At 39.9% G+C, this 20,201-nt stretch overlaps 1 protein-coding gene and 1 long non-coding RNA gene across 5 annotated transcripts in view; one reads left to right on the forward strand and one right to left on the reverse strand.

Annotated features, from left to right (window-relative positions):
- The window catches only part of LOC119049901 (uncharacterized), a 237,696-nt gene that overhangs the window by 79,976 nt on the left and 137,519 nt on the right, over positions 1 to 20,201 (reverse strand). For all 3 annotated transcript variants that reach the window (XR_008392953.1, XR_008392954.1, XR_008392952.1), the window contains one exon: positions 10,943 to 11,117. This is a non-coding gene — a long non-coding RNA (uncharacterized LOC119049901). The remainder of the gene's footprint in view (positions 1 to 10,942; positions 11,118 to 20,201) is intronic.
- Positions 1 to 20,201, forward strand: part of BBOX1 (gamma-butyrobetaine hydroxylase 1) — a 58,930-nt gene that overhangs the window by 23,917 nt on the left and 14,812 nt on the right. For both annotated transcript variants that reach the window (XM_053673085.1, XM_053673086.1), the window contains exon 4: positions 9,848 to 10,046. In XM_053673085.1, coding sequence (XP_053529060.1) covers positions 9,848 to 10,046 — 199 coding nt within the window. The remainder of the gene's footprint in view (positions 1 to 9,847; positions 10,047 to 20,201) is intronic.

Consider the following 20,201-nt stretch of genomic DNA (forward strand, 5'->3'; position numbering starts at 1 on the left):
TGCCCATCACCATCTCTTTTCCCCTTTGCTCTGTTCTCACTGTGGCACAATGAAGCCCTAAGTCTTCCCTGGAGCTTTCCAACCATCCCACAGTCTGGCGCCATCTCCAGAAGCATGTAAATTCCTACTTTTATCCATGCTCTCCTTGTGCCATTCATTTTGTCTGGCTAGCCTTCACCTCTCTATCCTGTGAAGTCCAACTCCCAGCCCAGGGAAGCCCTTTACCCACGATTCTACCCTCTATTTATATCTATCCCTGAGCCAAACCATAAACTACAGACAAGAAAGGAAGTCATTCCAAGAAATAAATATAATTTCACTAATGCAAGGCTGTAATATAATAATGGGAGCAGATATGTCTTTTGAAAAAGATAGTTAGAATTTGTTAGGAGAGAAAGTGAAAGTGTAGTATATCAAGAAAAAGCTCTTCACCTTCAAAATTGCTGTGTTGTGAAAAGAGAACTGTCTTTGGAGCCAGTAGATCTGGCTTTGATCCTCTGCTTTGTGAGCTTGACTTAGTTTTGTAAATGATCTGAGCTTCACTCTTTCTGTATATAAAAGAGGTGATCCGCTCAGCTTTGGGATGTGAAGAATAAATGATAAAATGTAAGTACTGTACATCACAGAGGACCTGGACACTGTGGGTGCTAAAAACCAGTTAGGTCCTTTCCTGTCCCTTTTTTGTCCTATTCGGAGAGCCATGATCATAAGAGCAGAGACATAGTAAACAGCATTTGGATGAGAATAGGAGGAGAGAGAAACAACAGCGGCATGATAATATCTTATGCTTGAGTCCCCCTTCCATGGAGAAAAATCATGTTATATTTCTGATTAAAAACATGAAAGTGGCTGAGAGGTGAACCCTCGCCCTGAGAAAAAATTTAAGCTTTCAGACATTGGTCTGAAGTTTGGGCCAAAAATTTACCTTCCTGGAAAACAGTTTGATTTTAATGAAATTAAGGATGGAAGTGAAAAAGCTGGTCGATTATGAACCTAGTTTCAATCTGCAACTACGAAGTGTTTCCTGAAGCTGGGATGGTCAGCAAACTTGGGAGAAAGTGGCCATGTTATCTATTAACTGGTTAAGGATTGCTACAGATCAAAAATACCAGCCTGTATTTCATGTATGAACTAAATACTCAAAGGAAATAAATTCCAGATCCAAACTAGGCACAATTCATGGCCATATGCAACTAGATGATCCCAACAAGGAAGGTAAAGTATCTAAAGAGAAAAATGTGCTCATACCAGGAGGAAGCAGTCTCTAAACATCTTCACAACGGCAGCATTATAATTACGATCATTTTCCACATGAGGAAAATGAGACTGAGAGAAATGAAGTAATTAGTCCAAAATCAAAGAGACAAGAACTGGCAGAGCCAAGATCTGACTAAAGAATATCTGTTCTATGAAACACATGCACCCCCCACCCCATGTGGTTGCAGCAATTTGTGTGGGTTCCTCTGTCCGTCACAGCAGTTATTGCCATTGAATGGTCCATGTCTGTGCATTGGCTGTCTTCCGCACTAGACAGCCGAAATCTAGGGAAATAACTAAGATTAGTGATCATTTATTGAGCATCTACCATTTACTATGAATTTATTTTGCAAATAATGAGTGTCTGTGATGTACTGGGCCCTGTCTTAGGTGCTGGGGATGCAGCGGTGAGAAAAACAGAGAAAGGCCTTGCCTCTAAGGAGTTTACATCTTGGTAAAGTAACTGATAGATTTACAAATACATTGATGTTACATCAAATGGCGATAAGGACACACGCACAGGCAGGTGGATGAATGTGGTGGTGGGAGTGTATGAAAGCTCTCTTTTGAGCCCTACTTTTTGCTGCAATGAGAAGCAAAGTTGTCAGCTAAGCATGCGTAGGAGGAGGAAGTGTGGGAGATTTGGAGATAGGGGACGTGAGAAACAGTCAGCTAGGGTAGCATGAGTTAAGCAGAGATTAGTTGCTGAGCAATAAGATCAGTCACTGTAGTATGTTTTCCTCCAGCCATGTTCAGAGGCTCTGGTTCAAGTGAGCATTGAATCAAGTTCCCTATGATGAGTTCTTCATAGATATCATCTCATTTAACAGCAACCCTGCAGGTTGTTTTCATCCCGTAATTTCCAGATGAAGAAATTGAACTGAGAGAATATATCACTTTCTGAGGGTCATGCAGATGAGAATTGTCAGAATTCATATTTGACTTCAGTTCTGTTATCTTCAAACATTAAGCTATTAACTTTGACACAATGTCCCTCTCAAATCAGAGTGATATCTTTATCTCAATATGTGCTTAATATGTTCTCAATGAATTAGCTTTGGAAAGTCTTGGGTGAGAAGTCAGTATGAGTCCATACAGACTCGCAAATCAGTATGAGACTACCCAAAAAAGACTGATTAAATGGGGGCCACCTGAAGGAAAGTGTAGTGGTGAGCCCACCAGATCAGACGGGCCGGGTCTCATTTGTAGTCTTGTGTTTCTCTCAAGGCAGCAAGGTTCTTATGGGGCATCCGCGAACTTGAACGCAGGGTCCAAAGGAGACCAGAGAGGGCAGTGCAGAGCTTGGAAGCCATAAAACGTGAAAAACATGGGGAAGAAAGAGCCTATGTGGTCTTTGAAAGGAAACTTAACACATTAGCTGTCTCTGTACACATCTCCAAGATTACCACATTCTGTGTGAATTTGGAGCACAGCATCAGGGCTTCAAAGAAAGGCAACAGAGGTGGATTCTGCCTCCGCATAAGGAAGAAGCTTGTGACAATGGGAGCTGTCCATTTGGAGACAATGGGAGGCTTAAGATACAACTCTCTTAACCAGTACGGGCTGTTCTACGGGAAGATGTACACTGTGTAATTGAAAGTGTTCAGGAAGTTGTTCTGTTACCTTTTGGTAACAACAGAGGGTAAAAATAAATTTTTTGTTTGCCCCGCCAACTCTAAGGAAGTCTGAGATACTAATTTCCTTTCCTGACATCCTCTGGTGCTTGTTTTCCTTCCACAAGCAACGTTTTTTTAATATGTGGAGTCAAATTGTTTGCATGGGTATTCCTGTTCTGACATGTATGAGCTGCATGTAATTAGGTGAATTATCTAATGTCTTTATGCCTATCTCCTCATCTATAAAATGAGAACAATAATGGGACCTCTGTTATGGGGCTGCTGTGAGGACTACATGAATTAATCCATCCGTAAGGGGTCAGAAGAATACCTGGTATCGTAAGTGCTCAATAAATGTTAGCTCACACACTGCCATTTAGTGTCACTTCATGTTTCAAGAGTTCTTGTTTTCTCCAACCAGATGGTCCTTTGGGGAAAAGTAAAAAATTGTTCAGGATACAGAAAACATTCATTTTCTGAAAATCTCCTGGGTGCCAGCCCTGGGCTATATCCTGGGGAAAGGGAGAGAGAGAGGCAACAGTGGGTGAGAAGCTAAATGACCTGACCTCCGCAGTTTGTAAGATGATTGCAGTCTACTGGGAGAGAGGGAGCCAAGGTCCCACCTGACCCAAGCTTGACCTCTTTTCCACCTCCTCTGCCACATGCCCCAGTTGCCTCTTGTGTTCTACTTCAGTGACTTCAAGTTCCTCCAAGAAGCTAAGACACGCCCCATCTTCCTACTGTCCCTCCCACCAGGATACTTGTCCCTTGCTCCCTTGCCCTTGGAATAAATGGCTTCTCTCACCCCTTAGGATTTGGCTTAAATAGCATCTCTTCAGCCCGTCCTTTCATAGCTACCATGTCTAAATCAGTTCTGCATCAACCCCCCAATAATCACCAATAGGCCTCATCTGTTACCCCATAGACTTGCTGCAATGTTTACCTTTATGTGCCTACTTGTTGGCTTCCTTTTTTACTCACTGTTTCCCTCACAAAGGCAGCAACCACTTCTATTTTTATTCACTGAGATCGCTTTTACCTCACTAGGCTTTCCATAACTGTGTGTTGAGTAAGTGAAAAATCATTTCAGCACCATGTGGCAAGCACTGTAGCTGCACTGTGGATCTGTGCTGGGGGCCCAGACAAGACAGACACCTACCCCCCCTTTGCAGGTCCTGAAGGAGGCATTGTAGAGGCTGTAGGTGACCCCTGAAGCCCCTCGGTACCCCTGTACTTGCCAGCAACTTCCTGCTGCTCAGTTGCCTCTCCCCTGGAGGGCTTTCTCTGCCTGAGCAAGCGTGCTTGGCCAGGAGACACAGGGAGTCCAGAAAGACCCAGGAGTCCTTGAATGCCCAGAGGAACAGCCCTCACCCAGCGAGGGGTGGGCATGGGGGCCTGTGCTGGACAATTCTGGCCTAGACAACTCTGAAGTATATTCTACAGCATCGCCACAAAGTCCAGCAGTGCTGTCTCTGCTGCCAAAAGCAGTAACCTGTTCCTTAAAACCTAGAGGCTTCCTTCCATGTTTTACTTCCCCACCTCCTAACAGTGTACTCAGGACACTTCAATAAATTGTTTGCATTCAAATCCCCATCTCAGGCTCAGAAAATTTGAATCTACGGGAGGACACATGCCCAGAATCTTGAAAGACATTCAGAGTTCACTAGACAAGAAGTAAAAGCACACTCAAAGACTGCTGGGCCCCTTAGTGCAGAGAAAAGAATCAAAGCCCAGTTTCTATGCAGGTGTCTTTCCTCCACTAGGGGTCAGATTTTTTTTTGTGGGGCCAGGGCCAGACCCCTACAAGGTATTTATAGAAAAGATAGTTAGGGATTGGCGGATCCCCAGCACATTGTATTCCCTATCTCGGAGCCAACAGCACAGTTCATTCCAGGTGGACGGAAGGTCCAAAACTCTTGAAATAACACATTGCAACTCAGCATGCTGCACACATGAGTCTGTAACTGAAGAGCGTCTTTGTGTCCTTTCCTTTTCTGAAATACAATTTAGGATTCAGGAATGTGATTCTTAACCCCAAGAAGGAAATCTTGTACAAACGGTTTCTTGAAAGCCAGCATGTAGCCTGTTCGTAAACTTTATGATGTGTGAAGCACAAGTTCGAAGGAAGTATTTATTAGCAGGGCCGTAAGTTAAATTAGACAAGGTGGCCCACGCCTTCAATATTCCGTCATTTTCCATACTGTTTATGTATCCAGACCCAAGTGTGAAATTTAAATTTGCTTCTCATGTATTTTCCTGACAAATGATTTACTCTAGCCAAATGTGTTTTCTTTCGGGTGCCCAGGAGTTATGCTTTGCAGTTGGAGGAGACTGAAAAAATGCTTTTAAACTACATCGTCAATGTTAAGGTTTCTGTGCAGGTATGATAGAATGAGTTTGCTGGTGGCTAATAAAATGTAGCTTATCTCGCATGAAAAATAGAGTGGCTTATATTTGAAGTGTTATGGTAGATTTAGAAACTGACTAGTCACCGTGCTGTCCCTGAAAGTCAAGGTTAGCGTTACCGAGTATTGGGGTGGCTCATACTGGGACACAGGTTCTTCAATGGGCAGTGGCCCTCGGTCTCTGGTCCCTTCCAAGCCCCCACCAGGGCACACCAAAATGAACGCTGGAGTCGGACAATTGTAAATTTTGCTGAACTTAAAAACATTTTGGTAAACACTTTCTGAAAGTAAAATCCTATGAATCTGAATTATTTATAGTGTACCTACTATGCTGTGTACAGTATTGTTAGCCTTGCTTTTATACCAGATATCTTGGTGTGAATATGGTTAATTTGATACATGTATAGTAAAACACTTATTGGAAGACTCTGACTCACTCTGTGTTTTTAAAACAAGGGTGGTGTGTGTGCTCACTCGTGTGCTGGAGAGCGCGTTGCGTCTGTGCGAGTGTTAATCTGCAGTGAGAGGGGGACTCGCGTGGAAACAAACTCACTGAAACGTGCTGTGAGCGTGTACAGGTGTGTTTCGTATGTGCCCCAAGCAGGTGCTTCTGAAATCCACAAAGCAGTCAAAATACAAACTTGAAGTTTTACAAACATTTACATCTAGTGAAATGGGTTTTTCAGTCTTTATTATATGTCCTCGCCACAGTCACCAGACTCTCTGGAAAATGATGAAGGCCTTACGTAAAATCAGACTGACACGGATCACTGAAACGCCGTGGCATAGCTGAGAGAAGCCAGCCCGGTTTTAAGCCCGGGCTCCTCCCACAGAAAGTGAAAGTCAGGGCCACTGCGCTGTTGTGCAAAGGGCTGGGCTGACTCAGGATGTTTTCTCTGCGTTGGAAGTGCTGACGGGGAGCCAAGGTTTATCTTTCAACACCCATGCCTGAGCAAGTTCAGACAAAGTGTTCCTACTTCTAATTTGCTCTGCTTTCTTATTCGTCTGGTAGATTTCCTTCATAAGGGACAGAAAAAGCTGTGGACATTCATACACAGAACACAAAAATGCACGGGATAACAGTATTTCAAGGCCTCAAATGTGGCTGCGCAGCTGATAAAAGTACAGACTTTGGAATCGGTCAACTGGATTTGACTGACTCTGCAAATCATTAGCAACAGGACTTGGATCTCTGTTCCCTTCCCTGTAATGTGAAAATACTGAAAGCATCTGTCACATCGATTTATTGTGGGTGTTAAATAACATACAGGAAGCACCTAGCCCTGTTCCCAACACCTAAAAAAGTACTCAGCAAATATTAGCTATTATTTATTATTATTATCGTTGTTGTTATTATTAGTCTGCTATATGCCAGGCACTGTATGAGGCTCCTTGTACATTCTCACTGCATGGTAATGAAAGACCTGCAATGTAAATATAACTAGGGCTCTTTATAAATTACGAGACAGAGGCTCAGAAAAGAGACCAAGAAACTAGCTGGTAAGAGTAGGGAAAATTATTTAAAGCCAGACCTCTTTGCCTCCAGGCTCTTAATTTATTCATGTCCCGTAGCATACAGTGCCAGTCACATGTGACTATTTAAGTTAGTTACTATTAAATAGAAAATTAGCTCCTCAGTTCCACTCGCTGCACGTCAAGTCTCAATAGCCATATGTCAGTGCCAATAGCTACAGTACCAGCCAGCACAGACACAGAATATGTCCGTCAGCTCAGAAGTTCTACCTGACAACACCGCAGCCTCCGACCAACACCAGCTCTCCAGGCTGGTTTGTTCCCTACAGGACATAAGATATTCTTCTAAATATCACAGCAAAGGTTCATCAATAGATGAGTTAACTCTTTGTAATCAAGATAACCCATTTGTGATATGGCCATGTAGATGATACTGATCTACCGGACAGTCTACACAAGAATGAAAAGCCTGGCCTTAGCCAGGTTTTCACAGTGTCTGAGAGCTAGGAGGACCCTCAGTCGTGGTTTAGACAACCCTGTTGTTCAATAGTGAGAACTGATGACGGTGGGAAATCCTAGTCAGTGTGCGAACACCGCAGGAGTCTCCAACATTGCATCCGCCCACCTCTAACCCTCTATGGGCTTATGCTTTTCATTTGGGGTCAATAAACTAAATCTGTTTTAAATACCGTTTAAGTTTCTAGCTATCGTCTACTTAGAGTAAGCTTTGGAAAGAGAAGATAGCGATTTGTTATTATGTCCTTAACGCTGACATTTGCCCAGGAAAGTTTTCTCCTAACTGGAAGCCAAATGACTTGTCTAGTCAGGCACTATTTATAACATTTATCACCTTCTTTTTATTTATAACCTTCTTTCTGCAGACTCTCTTGATTGGTATCAGATACTACAATCTGGAAATTTTAAATAGAAAGAACAAATGGGATGGCAAAGCAAACAATCACGTAACTGAACCTTGAGAACAAAGCCAAGCAGACTGCCCCTTGAGAAGAGTCTCTTTCATGTAAAACCAGTCCTGTTTGATTTTAGAAGGAATAGTTGAGGCATGAGAAACAGACCTGGGGCCCTTGATGCGTGTAAAAGAGTAGGCAGCACCCTAGAAGGAGCATAAAGGGCCAGAAGATCGGATACCTCTGTGGTGTCCTGAACGTATTTCAACTACAGATCTATCACACTGTGTTTCCAGTGTCAGTTCCCGTGTCCTGTTCTCCCACAGATTATGAGCAACATAAAACCTATTGCCTAGCACAGTGTCTTACAACATGGTAAAATATTAGGCTTATGAAAAAATAAACCAAAGAATAATGATTAAGTAGCTGATATAATCAAGGAATACCAAGAATTTGTATGTTAAACCACCCCCTCTCCAGAAATAAAACAGTATAACCATTATCCCAAAACCTTCACACCTCATTGTCTGCTATTGCTGTAGCCAACCCCCTTTGGTGGGATGCAAAGTGACTCATATGCTGAGCTGTTTCTCCTTACCCAAGTGACTTGGTTGATATTAAATTCTAAGGTTCTCTCAAATGTAAGAAGTACTGGATAAGCAATGCTTTAAAAAAAGATAAGAAGAAGTAAGGTTATTGTTCTTTGAGGTTGGTTGGTCCCAAAGAAAGAGAAGAGTTAAAAGGGGCAATTAGGAATCATTAGCTGGATATAAACTCAACTTCCTGAGAAGATACAATAAGTCACTTTGGTCTGTGGAATGTATTCAATACTAAAGAATATAAATATAGCTCAAAAAGAATTAATTCAATAACCAGGAAGGCCTAATTTACAGTTTGCAATTTAGGCCCCAGAAGTTCTGCCTCATGCAAGCTGTTAGGCTCAATGACCCAGAAACTTTGGTAATATATGCATGCATAGTCTGCCTGGGTCTTCCCACATACACACACCTACTCACTTCTGCAAATGCCCTTATGTCACTAGCTGGTAGAAGAGCAGGAAGTGGCTTTCTGCACCTGCCTGTATCTTTTTATTCCGAAGGCCACTATCTGACTGCCAAGAAATCGTTGTTTCTGCAGAAATAGCCATGTTGACATCAGAGGGAATGATTTCCAGTCTACAATTACAACAAGGGGACATTGACCAATCCCTCATGCATAAATGGGAAGGAGGCTGTTCAGGTTGTGTGCTCTAACATGACAAATATTTCCCAGTTAGAAAACTGAGACATTGCTTAGATGGTATTGAGATCATAAATTCTCATGCTGTCACTTGTTAGGAAGGTTTGCCTTCCTAATGCAGATTTATTTCTGAAAAACAAAGAAATCAAATGAATTAGCTAGACTTAAGTCTTTTCTAAAATGCAGTTTTAATATGAGTTATTTTCTTTGTGTCCCACCTCCTTTGGGAGACCCTGGTTTACAGTCAAATTATTTTTTATATTTGTTTTCCTTTGTGTTTTCTTCAAAGTACACATTTTAATGAGCAATTTAATCATACAGAATCAAAGAATGCATTTGACTTTCTTGTGGCTTTATCACCAAGGTGTCCGAGCACCCCAGGACCACACTTTTTATCTTCTCTTCCCCATAGCCAGATTTTGTTGACTCCAGAGTACAAGTCAGCCCCAGAAAAAGCTTCTTATCAGATGAAGTAAGAGAGAAGGAACTGTACCTCTCATGGGAAACACGTCCCCCACTCCCAAGGACTAGGCATGTGATGTTCTAGTCCACCATTCCGATTTTATCATCTGCTTGGAATTAAGCAATAAGACTTGGCTGCTAAAACACAGTATTCAGGTTTGTTTCTAAACAGTGTCCAGAGAAGTTCTAAGTACATAGAGATCAAGAGCCATCCATAAGCTAATCTACATTCTCTCAACAAATGTAACGTAATGAATACCTGTCATGGATCAGACATAGTAGTAAGCAGGGGGCATATAAGTAGACTGATTAGCATGGTCCCAGGGGGAAAATATGGCAACTTGGGCATTTGTAATATGACTAAAATTTAATAAATTCCATGAGAAATCAAAGGTTGACTTCATGAAACTTGTCCCTCCTCTGAGGTTATCATTGTGTTTAAAAGCAGTGTAATCCCATCTGGTTTCTTCATTTTCTTAATTCACAGAATGTCAGTACTGGGGCTCAGAACTTCAGCTACCTACTCTGAATTTTGAAGATGTCTTAAAAAGTGATGAACATGCACACAAGTGGCTCTCCAGCCTCAAGAAAGTAGGCATAGTGCGACTCACAGGAGCATCCAACAAACGAGGAGAAATTTTAAGACTTGGGAAAAGGACTGGTTTTCTTTATCTCACATTTTATGGGTGAGTTACCAAATAGTTCATATTCTGACATTATATATAAAGTTTAATATATTTCTCAGAAGGGGTAGAGTTTTGGTTGGAGATACAGAAATTTCCAGACTATCTTGAGCAGAAAGTGAGCTAAGAAGCTAAGTTTAAAAGTGAGATTTCTAGTGAGAATCACTGGAATTCTTAAGAGGTCTAAAAGCCCAAAGACATCAGGCTAGTTAAAGGTGTATATTAGTTTGCCTGCACTGCCATAAGAGAACAACATAGACTGGGTGGCTTAAAGGACAGAAATTTACTTCCTCGCAGTTTGGAAGGCCAGAAGTTCAAGATCAAAGTTCCAGCAGGGTTGGTTTCTGGAGATACCTCTCCTGGCCCTCAGATGGCCACTTTCTCACATCTCCTCACATGGGCTTCCTTCTGTGCACCCACACTCCTAGTGTCTGCTCCTCTTCTTACCAAGCCTAGAGGCCCCACACTTGGAACTTAACCTTGATTGCTTCCTTACAGGAGCTCTCTTCCAATAGAGTCACACTGAGGGTTAGTTAGGGCTTCCTCATGTAAATTGTGGAGAGAAACAATTCGGTCCATAACAGGTGGGGTGGAAGACTATGTTTCTTCAAGATTTTTATAAAATATTCAGCTCCACAAATGTTAAAAGCCATTAAAATTTTACCTCCCAAGAGTTTGTGAAAAATAAAATCAGGCCCTGGAGGATTGAGTCCAGCCACCAGATTGTTTAAAAATAAAAAAGATAAAATTAACATGCAGAAAATTAAGTCTGTGAACTTAAGCAAGTAACAAAAAATGTAATTCATTTTAACTTTGGAACAAGAAGCGGTTTGCATAGGAATTGCTGGGAGGTAAAACTAGTTATGGATGATGAGACACTAACAACAGAAAATACTTACCTGGAAGTGGGGGCAGGACTTCATTTCTGGTCTTGAGGGTGAGCCTCTCATGTGCAGTGAAGACAATGATTCTTGGGCTCGTAGAGTAGAGGGCACTGGAAGGAGAAAGGGCCTTCAAAATCCGAAGGTTGGAAACTGGTAGCAACAGACTGTATTTAGATGTGTTTTGCTGGGCCTAGGTGATATTCAAAGAAAATGATATTAGTCATCAATCCTTAAAAACTGGGAGATTTTACATGACATATGGACCTGACATTTCTTGGAAAAATCAAGTCTGGCGATAACTGAGCCTAAATTCCTGCATGCTGACAACCTGCTGGTCCAAAGCAGAGGCTGCTCCTGGAAGACAGCATGTGTTCACTCCCCAGTTTGCCAAAGGCCTTCCCCAGCCCTGCTGGCCTTCAAGTTTGCCGCCAGAATCTATAGTAAGACCTCATCTGTTAATAAACAGAGGATTGAAAAACTCGATTACTTGCCTGCCCCCACTGATTTCAGCAAGTTAATTAATTGCAGAAGATGCTATCGATGCTATCCTATTTCGACTCGAATGACCATGCCCCTACCACCCCTCCAAGAATGTCTCATAAAATGTGTACATTCCCTACATCTGTGAGGATTTGAATGGCCTTAGGGATCACAGCAGTCACAGGCAAACAAAAAAAGGAGGAAAAGCCTTGAAATTACTAAAAGCCTCAACTGTATTATTTGTTCTTTATTTAATTTTCACAATTTTCTGAAGTAGATACTATCTTCCATTTCACTCTAAGGAATCTGAAGCCCGGAGAATTAAACCATAACCCACTTTCCCAACACATAGCTGAAAAGGAACCAGAGCTGGGATCTGGGTCTTTTCTGTCCCCTTGGCTTCCTAACCCATGTCACTACCAATAATAAAAAGGAAGAACATGGCAAAGATGCTTGCAGGCATTGGATGTAAACAGAACATTTCAAAATAAATATCTTCTACATTGTTGCACTTAGCTTTTATTTACTGACAGCAGACTTTTTGTATCTATGGCAACATGTTCGACAACTTCATAAGAGTGGCCAAATTGGGGGCTCTTCACTGTAGTCCTGTTAGTCCTACCCTCACCCATCACAAAAGGGTCAATTCTGCAACCTGTTTTTATGACTTGTATTCTGTTTTATTGTTATGAATAGTAACAAAATAATTTGGCCACTGATCTAATATTGTGAAATATATTGGAATAAAGACTAAAGGTTCCTTGTCTAAATAAATCAGACCTCCTACTATTATTCCGTGCCCTTTGTCCAAGCCCAACGCATCAAACCGGATAGGTTTAACCTGCCAGTCCTCAGCTCACCTTCCACAGGTGATCACACTTCTCTCCTGAATCTCTCAAGTGCCTTTCTTGCCACCCTACCGCTTCTCTCAGCACTCATCATCAAGATCTCTCCTTTTTGGGGGGTCGTGGGACACTTTTTCATTTCCTAACTTAAGAAGTTACAGAAGAAGACAGTCTCACTGTTGTTGCTTTGTATTTTTTGCTTATTTGTAGGTTTAGTTGTTGTTGTTAAGAAAATGATAAAAGCATTTTCCCTGCAGTTACTTTTCTTTTCCGCTCCTTTCCATAGTAATGTGGGGAAAAGATATTGTAGTTTGGGTAGCAATGGTTCTTAACCATTTAAATAGCCAATTTAAAAAATATGCTGATGTTTGGGTCCACGCTTCAGAGGTTTTTCTTCTTTTTAAGCATGACTTGGATTTGGCCTGAGTATCAGGAATTTTTAAAACTACAGGTGATTCTGATGTGCAGCAATGGTTACAAACCTCTGGCTGAGAGGAAGTGTCCTTCAAGAGAAGGCAAGTAACTTGGGTGCTACACATCCTCTCAGCTCTCACAGTTATATGCCCTAAATGGCATTTAGCATGTTCGTCTTTGTGCTGTGCCAATGCCTGGTCATGACATCTTCACAATAGAACTAGTAGCTGCCTAGGCCAGGGCCCCTCCCTTTGCTATCTGTGTTTCTACACTGGCACAGTGCTTCCTTCTTGTTTGAAAAATGATTGCTTAGCAAGAAAGTGTACATAATGAATGAAGGCAATAAATAATGAATGAGAGGGACTTGCCTGTCTTAGGAGAGGGATAGAATATGGAAAGTGGGTAAAGTCAAAGTGGGTAAAGTTAAATCTGTGTTTTTCACACAGATTTTTCAGGGAGCCTGGTTTCCACTCCTGCTTAGATGCCAAAAGCAGTCAACAGTGAGGTGTTATTTTACACACACCTCCCTTGGGAACCAATACCCACTTAGCACCTTTCTATTCAATTAGGGTCATATTTGGAGAATTCGAATTGCATCAGTCTAAAATGAAAAGTATAATATCTAGTTTTGATTTTTGGCTGTCATCTCAGTTATTAAATTGTTGATTGGATGAACAAAAACAGTAGGCTCCAGCATTTTGTGCAGCCTGGGTATATAGTGGGCAAAGAATAAATGTTTAATGAATAAATGCATGCCTAGATGCTTTTAGAAGACTACAAAGCAGCAAATGAATGCAATAATTATTAGAGCATTTTATAATTATAAGAGTATGTTCAACTTCTAAATCAAAAATTATAATAATAACACTGGGGACAAAAGTGCATATCATACATCACCTACATCTGTTTTATCTCAGTTGCTTGCCATTATTCTGTCACTGCATCGTCTAAACCAGGGGTATCAAACTCATTGTCACTGGGGGCCACATCAGCCTCCCAGTTGCCTTCAAAGGGACTATATAAATGTAACTACTCCCTAACTGTTAAGGAGTTGAAATTACATTTCGCCTTTGAAGGCCACCATGAAGCTGATGTGACCCCCAGTGAAAATGAGTTTGACACCCCTGGTCAAGACCATACTTTTTTTCACACAACCATGTAAAATGCTCAGTCTCCTAATGCCTTGATGATGAAAGCATTCCTGGGAGAAAAGAATAAGTTGATAAAGAAACTTCCATTGTCATCAAATATGTATCAAATATGTATACTTGTAGGACAGTACATAAAATGATAACTTCTTTAGAAGGATTTAAAGCTTTGATTCAGGGAGATGTAGTTTTTACAGGGTGAGGCCAAATATCTCATCCCAAGTCCCTGACCCCCACCAAAAAAAAATCAATAAAAAATGGCTTTCTTTATTGAAGAAGTTGTCTGAATTTTATGACATAATTTAACCTAATGGGAAATAGTACTTGCTCAGTCCCCACACTCTTCTCTCTCAGGAAACTTTCATGAAAGGGAATATATGCTAAGATATTGAGGGCATCCACTAAGCGAAACATCAGGAATGCTTTGTTAGCATTGATGACACTTACCAATCCTTAGTTAGAAAATTAACCTCAAGACTGACTCTGACTCACCCTTCTTCATTAGAAAGTCAGTGGGAGACATTAAAAATTTCAGCCTTGCCCTGGCTGGTGTAGCTCAGTGGATTGAACACGGGTCTGCAAACCAAAGGATCACGGTTCAATTCCCAGTCAGGGCACATGCCTGGGTTGCAGGCCAGTTCCAGCAGGGGACCCATGAGAGGCAACCACACACTGATATTTCTCTCCCTCTCTCCTTCCTTTCCCCTCTAAAGATAAATGAATAAAATGTTTTTAAAAAATCAGCCTTAACTAGCAAGACCAACTTCTTTCCAGAATAAAGCCCAGAAGATCAGATTTCCCTCTGTCAAAAATATTTTATTTGCTGGCATGAGCAAGTTGCATTAATATACTTGTAGTAATGATTAGACTAGTAAAAACAATGAAGGAAAAATTAAAAAAATAGGTTTTTCTGAAATGTTAGCATCAGGAACAAAGTCAAAACAGTGAGGGACAATGAAGAAAATGGATAAAAGAAAAGAAACTTATCCATGTTGGTGATAGCTAAATTTTCTCTTGTAGAAACAAACATGGAAGCTGTGCAATCCCTGACAAAACTTATACCACCACACATTGTAGAGAAAATACAAATAAATACTGTGGAACACTTAGCTCCAGAAAGAATTGAGGAGCCAATGCCCCAAAGCATTTGTATTCCGTCACCACCCAGAGAGCTGCCCAGAGGAACAATGGGAACACAATATATTCATGCCTCCTCGGCAGGTTATTTGGAAGTGACCAGCTGATCCAAACCTTTCATTTAATTCCCTGGAGCTCTGTGACTCTCCTGAACTGAGGACTTGCTTTTCTCCTTCCATAGAGGCGTTGGAATACCTGCCATGCCCTCGGAGACCTCCAGATAAAAATTTGCTGGAAAAAATGTAAAATTCTACTACTACTGCCCAGCTTTACCTCAGCATGAGTGCCTTGCATGGAGGCTTCTTGAGATGAATGAGATGTCAGACAGAAAATGTTTCTAGTGGGCTTTTTGGCAAGTAGGCCAGGAGGTCCAGTTAAGAATTAAGAAAACTGAAGTGGCTTCTGAGGACTGCAAGTATTTCTACTGGTATTTCTGTGTGCCAGCGTGGCAGCATCCCCCACATGAGGTTGTAGTAGAGACTCAGGGGGTATAAGTGAAAAATATTATTATTCCTTGGCATCTGTGCCCTTAGAAATTGCTACTACCATTAGTACTGCCTCCAAAGTTGACTTGGAGGCAGCTACTGGGCTAATATACATGTTACCAGGAAACATTTGTGAAGTGTGGTTGGCTGAACAGGAAAAGAAAAGAACAAGTTTACCCATTTTGTTGAAGTTCTAGCCAATGAATTGCTTGAGAAAACCACAGAGCCTATTCTGAATAAAAATGGCTTCTGAGTTATAAAAAAAATCAAAACAAAACCTAAAAGCAATTCAGACTTGGGAAGAAGGCAAAGAAAACTTGTCTGAGTTCTGAATTTAGTTGTAATTCCATCCCACTTGGTAAAAAGTTCACACGGGGATTTCTTAATGAGCTGTTCTAAGATTTAGTACCAAGCACAGTGTTTGACTCGGGTCAGGGGCCTTTAAAATGTGTGTTCTTGCGAGTATTAGGGTTTCCTAAGCAGAGTTACAAGCTATGTTCTTTCAGCCATTGTGAACCCCAACTTATGTTATCAGCCAAGTCTCGGTCCCTGGTATTTCTTCTGTAATATCAGGGTTCATTGTCATTAAAGTTGCTGCCAACAAAACCACTTGAGTATGAGGTCATCTCATGAATGAAAGGAAAAAGAACTTTGTGTCTGGTGCTCCTCTAGAAATCATTTGAGGAAATTTGTAAGATACCCCAATAATGTAGCTGCATCTCCCCAAGCCTGAATCCCACTGCTTCCTTGGTTGTACTCTGTTCAGGCAGCTGTCACTATTGGAGCAGGAAAATAATTGTTTACTAAGCATCTTCGATGTGCTAAGTATCGGGCTAAATGCTTTCCCATCATTTTCTTGATTTTTTTCTCAATTCTTATAAGAATCCTTACCCCCATTTTAGAGGTAAGAACACTGAGGTAGAACAATCAGGCTGCAAACCCATTTCCTTGACTCAACAGTCTGCAGTACTTCCTTTACATTATGGTATGAGGCCAGTCTGTTGTTACTGAACATTTCCACTGTAGTTCCTAACACCGTAACAATGTTGACTATCCAATTTGGCTTCTACTCATATTTATTGCTCAGATACCAGGGAATATTTGACAGTGTAATGTACAAATTTTGTAAATTAAATTATAACAACAGCACCAGATTATTAATTCCCTTTCCCTCTATTCAGGTCAATTACAGCCAAATGTTTATGCAAAGGCAAAATGACAATCAACAAAAAATCAGATAACTCGTCACAAAGGAAGATAAAGTTTACATTTAAATCTTTCATATCAGTAACCTAAACTAGCATCCAATTTTTGCTCTGGTGAAATTAATTAAGCAAAATTTGACCTCCTATGCCAAGGAATTTTCATAAATAATAATCTTCATTATTATTATTATTATTATTATTATTATATTATTTTGCAGTGCATTGCATTCTAAGTTGTTCATAATGAAGGCCTTTGGGACTTTGGAGAAAATTGCTATACCACTTTCCTTTATCTTTACTTTTCAGAGGTAGTTATTTTTCTATATATAGCTGTCTTCATTTTCATTATTGGAAGTATCATTAAACTTTAAAAATAGATTTTAAAAAATACTTCTCATGGTAAAATATAGTACAGATACATAAAAATCACATAACAAGAAGTATAGCTAAATAAATTATAGCAAGGCGAACAGTTCTGGACACTATACAGGTCATTGGAACATGCCAGCAGCTCCAGAACCCACCTGCATCTCCCCACCTGTCACATACCTCTCTTTTGTCCCCAAATGTGATGGCCCTTCTGAATTTTATGGTACTTTCCACCTGTTTTGGCTCATCATATTATCACACAAGTGCACATCACTTAGCACTACAGTTTGGTTTCCCCACTTTTCAGTTTTGGGCTATCTGTGTTTCCCTTCCTGGTAATCAGTTCTGTTAGTGAACACAAATGTAGTCATCAGCCCCGGTGCCATGTCTGTGTATCACTGCTAGTCACTTCAGTTGTCTGAAGCTCATTCTCTCGTCAATTCCTCATGAAGGACTCGTGGGAACAATATTCTATGGATTCTTACATGTTGACAGCACTGTAAGGCCTTTACACTTGAAAAATCAAGTTGGCTAAATAGAAAATTCTTGGCCGACAGCATCTGTAATATGTGCACTATGGTTTTATGGGTCATCTAATTTTCTTTCTAAGTAATTTGACATTTTGTACCTGGATGTCCCAAAATATATATATATATATATATTGCTCCTAAAAAAAATATATATATATATATATATATATTTTAGGAGCAATAATTTTACAGACTATGTGTTGTTGGTTGTTCTGGGGCAATTTTTAAGAGAGCGTATAATTTGGTCATTCAATATGCAGTTTCAGATCTTCATTTTTAACTTCAGTTTTTTTAATGTTAGTTTTTATTATTTGCTCTTTACTTTGGGTTTCTTCATTTAAGGACTCCTAATATGCATGTATTAAATAGTCTTTGCCTATTTTCTTGTTATTTTCTCTGAAATCCTTCTTATCTCTTCTTTTTTTTGACATTTAAATTTTTCTCCCTTTTATCTTTAAAGGAATTATCTGTTAGGCTTATTTGATCTTGCATTCCTTCTAGTCTAGTCTTCATGTTTAAATTATTTTCTAAATTTTTGCCTGAATACATCACCCTCTTTCTGAATTTCTAATCTCATGTAGGTTATTTTTAATATATCATATCATTTAATATATTGTGTCATTCATTTTGGCTCATTATATAGCTATAAGTAGAAAACACAAGTTAGAAATATATATACATATATGTGTGTGTGTGTGTATATATATATATATATATATATATATAAAATCTTTTGAGGGAGTATTTTTCTGACATGTATTGTCTATAGGTACACTGTTTTGCTACTTACTCTCTTTTCTAAAAAAATAACTATGAGGCTAAATCTTAATCATTTTATATTGCTAATTTTTATGTGAAATCTGTTTTCTTAACCAGTAAAGAGAGATATGATTCAGAAACCTTGGTAACTTACAGTTTTAAGCTGTATTTCAAAACTGTGGCTGATGGCATTCTAAGACCTCCTGGTTCCTCTCCTTCAATTTCATCTGGACCTCCTCATTACTCTGTGCCTACAATGCTCAATTGGGAGTGTGTTTTTTCTCAAAAGGAAACTTAATCATGGAAGGGAGTTCCATAAATTTTTAAGAGATCATAGGGCCCGGAATATTCCAGTCCCTGACCATGAACTTACTGTGCTCAGCTATACTGGAATGTGAAATTCCCCTCTCAGGTTTAATTGGCATTCTCAGATTGCCCTGTTGCATTTCCCAGTAAATATCTGTTAGCAATTTGAAAATGTCTCGGCTCCATCAGGTACCTGCTTGCTTCCCTCTGCTTTCTCCTACACAGTTGCTGATACCACATGTTATGAGTTTGGAAGGTCTATCTCTACCTGCTCATTTGCGGGGCGGGAGTCACGGATATATCTTGTCACCGAATTTTGATTCCATGTTGTCCCCGTGTTTTGGGGTTTACACTCCAGATGTTTTGCTGGGAGAATTCAGAGAAATTAAAATATATGTCAGCATCATAGCCCCCAAATCTTCCTTGTTTGCTTTACATGTTTATATCTCATGGAGATTAACGTACAAATTTCATGGACTGAGTAAGAACACATGAGAAAGGTTAGTTCTGTTTTTCTAGTTTGTGTTTGGGAATATTAATTCTCACCTAAAAATGGCATGAACTTTTTCATATTTAGGAATAAATGCAACATAAATATGTGTCCATAAAGCAAGTAGACCTGAAAGATAATGATTTTTAAAAACAAACCTTAGTGATTTTGCCAACCATTGCTTACAAATAACCTTAACCCTCCCCTAGAAACAAGACAATGGTAATGGATGGCTAAAGTAGTCATGACTGAAGTAGACCTAAAATACATAATTTATGTCAGGATTAAAAACAGAGTCACACAATCAGGAAAATAACACAATTTCCTATTATACAGTCCATGTTTTCATTCAAAAACATTTTTGATGGAGAGTTCATTGCTATGAGATAAAGAATATGTTCAAACTCAGTTCTCTAAAGTAATGAGGTATTTTCTGTAAGACTTCACAGGACAATAAGAGAAGCAGAAATTTGAAGGGAAGCCAAAGCAGACACAGAGCAAACTCTGCACTTCAACCCAGACTGAACTTCTCTCACGTGTTCTGTGAGCCCACGTTCTCTCCCTCCATTGAGCCTTCTGACAAGCTATGTCTTCTGCCAACAAGGACCTTTTCTCTTCTAGGCAAATCCTATTCAACCTTCAGGTCTCCATTTAATCTTCACTTCTTTACTCCCATAACACCTTGGATTTTAGCTATGAAAACTTAATCACACTAATTTGTTTTCCCCACACACTGGAAGTTTCATGAGGCATAAATCTATCTGGCTCCCTTCTGTGTCCTCAGTTCCTGGCCCATTGTATGAATCTAGTAAATGATAATGGAAAACTAATATATGTCTGGAGCTCTGGTGAGTGACTGTGTCTGGGAAGTCACATGTGGAGTGTCACAGCTATAGTTATAGATAACACGCATTACCATATCCTTTAAATGGTTAACTATAAGGGGTTTTTTTGTTTATTTTTACTACTGAATCATTTTGCCTATTAACATTTAAAAATTAAAAATAAGATATGAACATTATGTTTTCAATCTCTTGGGACAGTAATAATGTTCAAAAGTATTGAAACATTGCAACATTAAAAAAGAAAGTATTTTTTCCACAACT

The sequence above is a fragment of the Artibeus jamaicensis genome, unplaced genomic scaffold, assembly GCF_021234435.1.
Source record: "Artibeus jamaicensis isolate MK-2021 breed Jamaican fruit bat unplaced genomic scaffold, CSHL_Jam_final contig_797, whole genome shotgun sequence".
Lineage (NCBI taxonomy): Eukaryota > Metazoa > Chordata > Mammalia > Chiroptera > Phyllostomidae > Artibeus > Artibeus jamaicensis.